Below are 11,987 nucleotides of genomic sequence, written 5' to 3'. Positions count from 1 at the left end.
ATTAGCGCTATTCTATATAACTCACCTTAAATTAGGAGCGGTGCCTACATTTAGGTGTGGCCATTTATGCCAATGAAAACCTGGTGTAACTACCCACACCTTCCATCCTCCTTCCATGGCCACACCCCCTTTTTAGCTACGCATATTAGAATTTACGCTCACCTCTTTTTGGAATATGCCTAAAACGAAGCACGCATAAATTCCAATTATTGCCAGCTAGTGATGATAATTGGTTGCTATCGACCACTTATCGCTGATTGGCTCATAACTCAAGTAGCGTGTGTAAATTGGGTACCTACCCAATTTAACGCATGCTACTCACTGTGCCTTATATAGAACCCAGGGGTTAATTACAGTTATCGCATTCTAACTGACTAATGCCCTGTTAATGCGGAGACATTTATCACCTGCTAAATAAGGGCCCCTTTTACAAAGCGGCGGTAAGCCGAATGCGGGCTTTCCGCTCGCTAAAATGAAAGTACTGCCAGGCTACTGTAGCAGCCTGGTGGTAGTTCCCACCCCCAGCATGCCGTCATATCCAGTGCTACAAAAATATTTATTTTTGTAGCGCCGGTGTGTACCTGGCGCAAATTGGGCAGTGCCGTGCATTGCCTGGTTACTATCAGGTTAGTACAGGAGCCCATACTGCCACCTGAATGGATGGCATTCAGGGCTCCACCCTGAAATGCTGCGCAGTAAGTGAAGCACTTGCCATGCAGCCATTTCCTGTAAAAAATAAAGACCTACCTTTTACCCGCTGCGGTAAAAGGGGGCCTGGGCGCATGTCAAAAACAAGTGCCGACGCCAGTGCAGGCCCCCTTTTGTCGCAGTTTTGTAAAAGGGGCCCTAAATGCCTCTGCGGTAACAGCGCACTGGCCCCATGCGTCTTTGGCAACATTAATGCATGGACAAAATGTGAAAATGCTGGGAATGCTCCTTCTTGCTGCTGCATTAGTTTTGGGCTTGCTGTGTGTTAAAATCCTGCGTTATAGTGTGTTAAGTTCAAACCTTAATGCACTTTACTGAAAGGACCCTACTGTTCAGGGAATTTATTTAAAAAAAATATATAATATATATGTGTAAGAAGTGTAGGCATGATCAAGGGTGTCCAATTATTGTAGATACCACATAAGCCCGTTAATAGGCTTTTGTGCTAATATTTTGTGATTTGGGGTTCATCTTCTGATGTTACATTCTTTCCTGCCAGTCAGAGAACTAAACAGTTATTAAAATGGTGCAAATAACAGTCCTACTTGCATGATCTGATTGTTGTACTTTCACCCTGTCCAGTATGCCATGTAAAAATATCTTTGGATTATTAAAACCACTGCAATAAAATACCTGCAATATATAATAAATTTGTTATTTGGTAACTAGTTTTTCATGGGCAGAACTGTTTTTGTTTTCCTGAACTTCCCTTAACAAACAAAGAGAATGCACTGGTTTAGGTGACACTCAAAATTTCTCTCTCTACAGTTTGAACTTTGTGTCCAGGTCTTGGAACTACTAGGTTCAAACAATGCAAGAGCATCACACCACCGTTCACATGAACTCAGACGACGCCACACGGCTTTGGTCATGCTACATCACAACCCTTCCTCAAGATCATCCCTGACCAAGTCTATAACCACTGGCATGTACACCATACACCTTCATGGAATTTATATGAAAATGAAGAGTCATATTGGAAAAGATGTCCATTCAATGAAAAATCACTGTACTCCGAACCACCAGACCACCAAGTACAGTGAACATGATCACAGATAAAGGTGCAAGGCCAGTGGGATTGGTTTTCCATTCGTTTTTTTGCAAGTCATCCTCCTAAAGTGTGTATCTCTGAACAAAGTCATAATGCAGGTGAAATAAGTCTTTGGTTTCTTTGGACTTATAAATAACAATTTTTTTTTTCAAATAGTTCTAAGTATAAACCTGCTATCTTGAGGTCCTGGTCTTTGTTTTTAAAGCTTTTCCACCGAGGTTTAGTTTGCGGTTATTCCTTCATGCTTTGGTACAAGTGCTTGATGAAGATGATGAGTTGCCTGAATTGGAGCTACTCTCGTCTTGCCACTTATCCAGACTTCTCCTTCGTGCATTCATGAAGAAGTTGCTGACTGTACTCAGCTCCAACCCTAGTTGCTGGGAAATTGTTATTTGTAATTCTTTGGATGGGCGCTTATTTTCCTTGAATATTGCATGTAGAGTTCGACGCTGGACATCTGTGAAGACTAACCGAGGCTTTTTGGGTGTATTCCCTCTATCCTTCCCATGTTCTTGTTCTTTTCTTTTGCAAGCTGCAAAAATAAAAGAAAACAGAACAAACCACTTTATGTATACTAATATAGTTGAGGAATGAAACATTTACTTCCTGGCAAGCCCTTTCTTTGCTAAAGAAAGGGCCCTGTTTACTAAGCTGCGCAGTAAGTGCGCTAACATTTCTAGCACACGCTAAAAATGAGCATGCGCTAACAACAGAGACACCTGTAGGAATATATGAGTGTCTCTAGCATTAGCGTGTTAAATGTTAGCACGCGCCAGAAATGCTAGCGTGCCGTGTAAACAGGGCATAAAGCAAAAGTACTACCTTTGCACCTTGAAATATCAATTTGCTATGTCTTGGTTCTTTTTTCTTTGTTGGTTTTATTCCTAGGCATCCTTCTCTTTTATTTCAACAACACACTACATCATATGTTTTTACATTTATTTGAAATAAATAGTACAGTATGGTGTTCATTTTCAAAGCAGATGGACTGAAAGGGGGTCTTTTACAAAGCGGCGGTAAGCCCAATGTGGGCTTACCGCACACTAAATCTGAACTACCGCCGGCCCAACGCAGCCACCGGCGGTAGTTCCGGGTCGAGTGTGAGCCTTTTCCGGCGCTCTGGAAAATTTAAATTTTTTTTTCTAGTGCGGTGGTAACCCAGCAGTAATCAGGCATTGCTGTGTGCTGCCCGGTTATCATGGGAACCCCCACCGCCACTTCAATGGATGGTGGTAAGTGATCCCTGCTGCATGGCCATGTGATAAAAGTTATCTTGCCGTTTGGTCATTTTTTTTTTTGGCATTTTATCGGCTGCAGTAAAATGGGCCCTGATGTATGGGAAAAATGGCCCCTGCTGCTACCGCAGGGCCCTTTTTCCTGCAGCTTAGTAAAAGGACCCCAAAATTCCTAAAAAAAAAACTTCATCTGCTAAAAATTTCCAAAGCCCGATTTTGGACATTTCACACTGCAGTTTGTCCAAAAAGCAAGGGGGTGTGTTGTGGACAGGGCTAGGGAGGGCCCCAAAGTTAGGACAAACATCAACGATTTTCAAACAGCAAGAAAGGTCCATGTTTAAAAAGAAGGGTGTTTTTAATCTAAATCTGTTTCACTCATGTCCAATTACAAAAAAAGGTGCTTTGATTGAGCAGCTGGACCATTAGAAAGATTAAGGTATGACTCCTCCTTAATCCCCCAGTGGTTGCTGTCCTACTTCTGAAAGTGAAAACTAGGCCCTATGCCAGCTGCAGGTATTATGACCATTCTGAATAAAGTAGCAACCAGATCAAAGCAGTAGCTTAGTGGTAAGTACAGTGGATTATAAACCAAAGCTAAGGGTTTAAATTCCACTATAACCCTATTTTATTTTGGGTTTTTTTTTTCTGGAGCTCACTGCAGTAACAGAAAAATACCCATTGTACCTAAATATATAAGGCATCTGCAAGCCTGAAAGCAAGCTATTGAAATGGTGTACATTCAGATACAGTAGGTATTTTTTCTGTTCCTGGAGGGATCACATTTACAAAAAAAAAAAAAAGTTACGGTGGGATTTGAACCTGTTTCCCTTGGCTTACAAATCCAGGGTCTCTTTTACTAAGACACATAGAGGGGCATAATCAAACGGTACCGGCCATCTATAAGGGCGGCCATCTCTAATGACGGCCCCGTTAAGCGGCGTACCCGACCATATTATCGAAACAAGATGGCCGGCCATCTTTTGTTTTGAAAATATAGTTGGGGCTGGCCAAATCTCAACATTTGGGCCGCCCTTAGAGATTGCCGGCATTAGAAATGGCTGCCATTGGTTTTCGCCGATAATGAAAACTAATGGTGGCCATCTCAAACCCGGCCAAATCCAAGCCATTTGATTGTGGGAGGAGCCAGCATTTGTAGTGCACTTTCCCCCTCACATGCCAGGACACCAACCGGGCACCCTAGGGGGCACTGCAGTGGACTTCACAAAATGATCCCAGGTGCATAGCTCCATTACCTTGGGTGCTGAGCCCCCCAACCCCCCCAACCCCCCCAAACCCACTCCCCAGAACTGTACACCACTACCATAGCCCTTAGGGATAAAGGGAATCACCTAGATGTGGGTACAGTGGGTTTTGGGTGGGTTTTGGAGGGCTCCCATTTACCACCACAAGTGTAACAGGTAGGGAGGGATGGGCCTGGGTCTGCCTGCCTGAAGTGCATCGCAGTACCCACTAAAAACTGCTCCAAGGACCTGCATAGTGCTGTCAGGGAGCTGGGTATGACATTTGAGGCAGGCAAAAAAATGTTTAAAAAAAAATTTTTTTTGGGGTGGGAGGGGGTTGGTGACCACTGGGGTAGTAAGGGGAGGTGATCCCCAATTCCCTCCGGTGGTCATCTGGTCAGTTTGGGCACCTTTTCAAGGCTTGGTCGTGAACAAAAAGGGACCAAATCAAGCTGGCCAAATGCTCGTCAGGGCCGGCTGTCTTTTTTCCATTATCAGCCAAGGCGGGCCATCTCTTAACCATGCCCCCGTCCCGCCTTCGGTACACTGACAACACACCCCTTGAACTTTGGCTGGCCCTGCGACGGAAAGCAGTTGAAGCCGGCCAAAATCGACTTTCGATTATACCGATTTGGCCGGGTTTAGGAGAAGGCCGGCCATCTCCCGATTTGTGTCGGAAGATGGCCACCCTTCTCCTTCGAAAATAAGCAGGACAGGCACCTATGCGTGTCCAATTTTGAGTTACCGCCCGGCTACTGCGTGGCCCTTGTGGCAATTTAATTTTTGACGGGCGCCCACTACGAGTGCCGGAAAATATTTTTATTTTCTGGCATGCAAGCAGTAGTCGGCATTTTATGCGCATAGACCATTACCGCCTGGTTACAGCATGAGACCTTACCGCTAGGTCAATGGCTGGCGGTAAGGTCTCAGACCCAAAATTGACACGCAGTAATTTTCATTTTGCTGAACGTCCATTTTCGGCAAAAAATTAAAAAAGGCATTTTTTACAGGTGCGCTAAAAATGATTCTGCGCATGCTGAGAACACACGTCCACACTACCGCAGGCCATTTTTCAACACACCTTAGTAAAAGGGCCCCCCCAGTGCACTAACCAGTAGGTTACTTCTCTGTTCTGTAAAGATATCTGTGTGGCTATTTTTATAAGAATGCTGCCAAACAGACATCCTTGTACCTTGTTCCCTTTCCCCTTTCTCTGCCCCCATCCCCCCCAACTTATAATTTTCAGTTTGTAAAATAGTTGTTCAGGATGGATGTCTCCAGCATAAGCATGCCCTTCTCAGTATTTTTGAATAGGGAATCTGGACATCTTTCCTGTTTGAAAATGGCTGCAAGATGGACTTTTTTTTTTGGCACTTAGATGTCCTTTTGAAAATGCCCCTCTTGGTATTTTTTCTTATGACATACTTCTTAGTTTGAAAAAGATTTCACTGAGATTATTCTTTAATTGGGAGACTGGGCGGCTAAATGGCAGATGACGTTTAATGTGAGCAAGTGCAAGGTGATGCATGTGGGAAAAAAGAACCCGAATTATAGCTACGTCATGCAAGGTTCCACGTTAGGAGTTAAGGACCAAGAAAAGGATCTGGGTGTCGTCGTCGATAATACACTGAAACCTTCTGCTCAGTGTGCTGCTGCGGCTAGGAAAGCGAATAGAATGTTGGGTATTATTAGGAAAGGTATGGAAAACAGGTGTGAGGATGTTATAATGCCGTTGTATCGCTCCATGGTGCGACCGCACCTTGAGTATTGTGTTCAATTCTGGTCGCCGCATCTCAAGAAAGATATAGTAGAATTGGAAAAGGTGCAGTGAAGGGCTACTAAAATGATAGCGGGGATGGGACGACTTTCCTATAAAGAAAGATTAAGGAGGTTAGGGCTATTCAGCTTGAAGAAGAGACGGCTGAGGAGAGACATGATAGAGGTATATAAAATAATGAGTGGAGTGGAACAGGTGGATGTGAAGCGTCTGTTCACGCTTTACAAAAATACTAGGACTAGGGGGCATGTGATGAAACTACAGTGTAGTAAATTTAAAATAAATCGGAGAAAGTTTTTCTTCACCCAACGTATAATTAAACTCTGGAATTCATTGCCGGAGAAAGTGGTGAAGGCGGTTAGCTTAGCAGAGTTTAAAAAGGGGTTGGGCGGTTTCCTAAAGGACAAGTCCATAAACCACTACTAAATGGACTTGGGAAAAATCCACAATTCCGGGAATAACATGTATAGAATGTTTGTATGTTGGGAAGCTTGCCAGGTGCTCTTGGCCTGGATTGGCCGCTGTCGTGGACAGGATGCTGGGCTCGATGGACCCTTGGTCTTTTCCCAGTATGGCATTACTTATGTACTTAGTTGTTCACATATTAGACATACTAGATTGCTGGTAATGTGGTTTTGGTGACACAGCAGAAGGTCTACTCCAAAAGGAATCGAGTGACCAGGTAATTTAAAACAACCAATGATTTCAATAGATGCATTCAGGGACCCTTTTACAAAGAGGCGGTAAGCCCTTTGTGGGCTTACTGCTTGCCAATCTGGAGCTGCCCAGGAGGCAGGGATGAGATGCCACCTCCGCTTGTGCTCGTGCCCCCATGCCTGCACCACACACCCACACCTCTGCTCATGCCCGCACCTGGTCTAGCATCTCCCTCTTCCCTCCTCAACCCTCTTCCCACATTTACCTTATTTTTTCCCCAAAAGGCAGCAGAGATTTGCATAGGCTGCCCTGCTGCAGTGTCGCTGGCACCGGCCTCTTTGCTTCTGCGTCCTGCCTCTGAGGAAACGGGAAGTTACGTCAAGAGGCAGGCTGCAGTGGGAGAAGAGGCTGGTGCCGGCGGCAGGGCAGCCTATTTGAATAGCTGCCACTGCTACCTTTTGGAGAAAAGAAACAAATAAGGAGGGAAGAAAAGAAAAGAAACAAAAAGGAGGGAAGGGGAGAATGCCGCTCTCGGAGCCTGCCACCTGAGGCCTCTGCATCAGGTGGCCTAATAGTGGGGCCGCTACTGGTGGGCACCGGTGGTAGTTACACCACCAGCACATGGCATTTCCGGTACTAGCGGAAACATTCAAAAAATATTTCCGCAGGCGCTAACCCAGCGGTAATCAGGCAAAACCACGTGCTACCTGGTTACTGCCGCCTGCCAGGATAACATGGGAGCCCTTACCGCCACTTCAGTGGGTGGCAGTAAGTGCTCCCCCTGCAGGGCCACGCGGTAAGTGAAATCTGACCACGTGGCCATGCCTTTTTTCTGCCTTTTTACCCAGTGTGCTAAAAAGGGCCTCAGCACGTGGCAAAAACAGCCCCCGCTGCTAGCACAGGACCCTTTTTACTGCAGCTTGGTAAAAGGACCCCCTCATTTTGCCATTTTATCACAGCACTCATTAGGTAAAGGTCTAATTTTAAATAGTTCCTTATAATTAAATGATCAGGGCAGCACTTCTGGTTTATGAGACAAAAGGGCACATTTAGTTTTCTCTTTCTGTTGGAAAAATTATGTTCATTTGACTGCGGCGTTAGTGCAAAAAGCTAACATAAAGAAAACAGCGGTGGCTTTGCAGTACAAAATGCATGATTTGCTATTGCTAGTACTCGGAGTCAATGTACTGCTGTATGAACCAGTAATTCATGACCTCTGCATTAACAGAATGATTGTATGCTATATTTTCTTTGTGTTGATTCCCTCTTGAAGGTCTCCCTTGTTCATATTAAAACCTGACCATTTGGACTTCCCCAGAGCCTCCCACTTTTTGGCATTGGAGGAACCAGGTACATCTTTTGGTAGCTTGGGAGGCAAGGGATGTGATGGGGTCCCCCGAGCGTAAGACACTATTTACACAAATCTGGAATCCCTATCTACAGAACCTGAGTGCTCGAGGTCGCACTTTGATTCTCAATACCATATAATACTGGTACACCCTAGCCAATAGCATATTTAATAACCATTTAGCTCCCAATAGGGGGAGAGAGGGGGGTTCCCTAGGGCTATCAGAGTCCAAGTCAATGGGACCCAGGTGGGGTGGTATAAAGGGGATTTATGGGGGGAGGGGAGAGTTTGGGGGGGGGGGGGGTCGTAAGTTGGTTGTCTAGGTATAGTTTGATCTGATAGCAGTTCTCTCCTGTCTAGGTGCAGGGGAGTCAGTTAGAACATAGTTGGGGACTATGAAGGGGGGGAGGGAGAGAATGTAAATATCATGGAAAAAGTTGATGATGCTTTGTAGAATGACTTATATATGTGTGTCTACCATAACTAAGTTGGATTTACAATTTCATACCAGTGTTGTATGACTTGTCATCAATAAAAATTGTTGGAAACTTAAAATCTGACCATTTTAGAATGGTTGTGCAAAGTATTATCACCCCTTGTTTTGATTATTGCAATGATATGTTACTTGGGATTCGGAAATATCATCTTAGAGCTCTTTGAGTAGCACAGGATACTGTGGCTAGAATTTTGATGAGTGGTAATCAATATGTCTCGAAAATTTGATGTTACAGGTAATAATACATTGATAGAACATGCAAAACTTTTATTCATACTGCTATAAACATTTACATTTAAAATCCACTATCAAACTAAGGTGATGAAATCAGGGAATCTGATGCACTAAAGATAAGCTCATAAATCAGTCTCTTAAGACCTAACCACAGTCATCGGCGTTTTTTGACAATTAAGGTTGATCTGGCTGGGGTCGCTGCTTTGTCACGGGTGAATTCTGTTCCTCTTAAGGAAGCCAGGTGGCAAATATGAATCTATATTGAGGACAGACTTTAACCTATGGATTTTATTGCTGATAGCAGATTTGGTAGAGAGATGTGGAAGCTGTGTTAGTCCACTTTTAAAGGTAATCAATAGTAATAAAATAAAATAAAACAAAGAAAAAAAAATAAGATGATACCTTTTTTATTGGACTAACTTAATACATTTTATGATTAGCTTTTGAAGGTAGCCCTTCTTCATCAGATCAGAAATAGGATTTGGTGAAACCTTTAATCTTTGGAGCTTGAAAAAGGAGGTGGTGGTATCCCTAATGGGCTTTTTTCATATAGTCCTGATCAAGGAGGTTTGCCTTTGGATATCCCTAAACAAATGATAATACCTTGGCTTGTTTTAAGCTACTTCAATACATTGAATTTGGAAGCACTAAACAGCTTGATCTTCATTGATTTGGGACCATTCTTGTGGACTGTGACATTTGCTGTTATAGACTGTGGTTAGGGGAAAGGAAAGGGAAATGGGACTTGATATACCACCTTTCTGAGGTTTTTGCAATTACATTCAAAGTGGTTTATGTATATACAGGTACATATTTTGTACCAGGGGCAATGGCGGGTTAAGTGACTTGCCCAGAGTCACAAGGAGCTGCAGTAGGAATTGAGCTCAGTTCCCCAGGATCAAAGTCCACTGCACTAACCACTAGGCTACTCCTCCACTAGCAACATTCCATGTAGAAGCCTGCCCTTGCAGATCAGCAATGTGGCCGCGCAGGCTTCTGTTTCTGTGAGTCTGACGTCCTGCACAAACAGAAGCCTGCGCGGCTGCGTTGCTGATCTGCAAGGGCAGGCTTCTACATGGAATGTTGCTAGTGGAATAGCAACATTCCATGTAGAATCTCAAATAGTAGCAACAGAATTTTAATAGTAGCAACATTCCAACTAGATTCTCCATTAGTAGCAGCATTCCATGTAGAATCTCAAATAGGGAAAGGGAAATGGGACTTGATATACCACCTTTCTGAGGTTTTTGCAATTACATTCAAAGTGGTTTATGTATATACAGGTACATATTTTGTACCAGGGGCAATGGCGGGTTAAGTGACTTGCCCAGAGTCACAAGGAGCTGCAGTGGGAATTGAGCTCAGTTCCCCAGGATCAAAGTCCACTGCACTAACCACTAGGCTACTCCTCCACTAGCAACATTCCATGTAGAAGTCTGCCCTTGCAGATCAGCAATGTGGCCGCGCAGGCTTCTGTTTCTGTGAGTCTGACGTCCTGCACAAACAGAAGCCTGCGCGGCTGCATTGCTGATCTGCAAGGGCAGGGAATGTTGCTAGTGGAATAGCAACATTCCATGTAGAATCTCAAATAGGGAAAGGGAAATGATATACCACCTTTCTGAGGTTTTTGCAACTACATTCAAAGTGGTTTATGTATATACAGGTACTTATTTTGTACCAGGGGCAATGGAGAGTTAAGTGACTTACCCAGAGTCACAAGGAGCTGCAGTGGGAATTGAACTCAGTTCCCCAGGATCAAAGTCTACTGCACTAACCATTCCTCCACTCCACTGGTTAGGTTTTAGGGCTTGATTTATGAGATTATCTTTAGTGCATCAGATTCCCTCATTTCATCTCCTTAGTTTGATACTGGATTTTAAACGTAAATGTTTATAGCAGTATGAATAAAAGATTTGCATAGTGTACCAATGTATTACCAGTAACAAAAAACGTTTGAGTTACAGTTTGTGGTTCTGGTATTTATATTTTGATTTACCTCTGTATTTTTCGTTCTAGTGGTAATTGATATGAACTTGTTTTTCCTGTTTTAAAGAAGTTACGTTGGTTGCCAGTTGATTTTAGAATAAAGTTTAAAATTCTTTGCACGATTTTTAAAGTGCTTATAGGTCACGTGTCAGCAATACTAGCCTCTAAACTTCTCATTTATCAGCCTAGATGGACAATTAAGGTCTGCAAACAAATCTTTATTAGATGTTTCAAGCTATCAAATCATTAGACTAAAGGATTACAGAAATTCAGTATTTTACATTGCTGGTCCAGTACTTTGGAAAGCTTTACTAATGAGATGAGAGAAATTTAAGATTTAAGGGGCCCTTTTACTAAGCTGCGGTAAAAAAGGCCAAGCACTAGCGGCAGGGGCTGCTTTTTGCCGTGTGCTGAGGCCCTTTTTACTGTAGTGGATAAAAAGGCCAAAAAACAACATGGCCATGTGGTAAGATTGAGCTTACTGTGTGGACATGCAGGGGGAGGGGGAGCACTTACCGCCACCCATTGAGGTGGCAGTAAGGGCTCCTGCGTTAACCCGGCAGTAACCAAGTAGCAAGTGGCACTGCCTGATTACCACCAGGTAACCCCCTGCAGAAATATTATTTGAATATCCCACTAGCACAGGAAATGCCACTGGGGGTGGAACTACCACTAGTGCCCACATTGGGCTGGTGGTAGCTTCAGATTGGCGCATGGTAAGCCCGCGGTGGGCTTTTACTGCCGCTTAGTAAAAGGGCCCCTTGGAGAGTTTAAGAAAGAAGTTAAAACATATTTGTTCTTGAAGGCTTAGAGGGAGTGTAAAATAATGTATGTTGTTTAATTTTTAAATACGAGGCCAAAAGTTAGAAATAAATTGAAAAGAGGTAGGAGAGCTTTGTATATGTGCTTGTGAGATATAATTTTTTTCTCTTTAAATGTGTTTTATTGATTGTTTTCATCTGTCTTTGATATTTTCTATACAAAGTGTAATCCACCAAGAAACGTTTGCAATTGTGCAGAATAAAAAAATTTTCAAATAAATAAATAAATATTCAGGTCTACATATTTTTAGCTGTAAGTTTCACTTGAAGATCATCTTGGGCTAGAAGTACTGGTTAATTTTTGATACCATTTAGCAGATAGTATGCTAGTTGAACCTATAGTGAATCTCAACAACAAATATTGAGAAATCTAAAGCAGGTCATTAGAATGACCTTTAACCATTGACCTGACAAATGTACAATGCCAGGTCAA

General features: G+C 43.2%; 1 protein-coding gene across 1 annotated transcript in view; it reads right to left on the bottom strand.

Moving 5' to 3' along the window:
- Nucleotides 1-1,998: 1,998 nt before the first annotated feature.
- ONECUT1 (one cut homeobox 1) overlaps nucleotides 1,999-11,987 on the bottom strand; it is an 89,512-nt gene continuing 79,523 nt past the window's right edge. The window contains exon 2 of the mRNA XM_030189244.1: nucleotides 1,999-2,291. Within this exon, the coding sequence (XP_030045104.1) occupies nucleotides 1,999-2,291 (293 nt within the window). The remainder of the gene's footprint in view (nucleotides 2,292-11,987) is intronic.

Source organism: Microcaecilia unicolor, chromosome 1 (genome assembly GCF_901765095.1).
Source record: "Microcaecilia unicolor chromosome 1, aMicUni1.1, whole genome shotgun sequence".
In the NCBI taxonomy this organism is placed as follows: domain Eukaryota; kingdom Metazoa; phylum Chordata; class Amphibia; order Gymnophiona; family Siphonopidae; genus Microcaecilia; species Microcaecilia unicolor.
The sequence above is the reverse complement of the archived record's forward strand: the minus strand, read 5'-3'. Positions and strand labels throughout refer to the sequence as shown.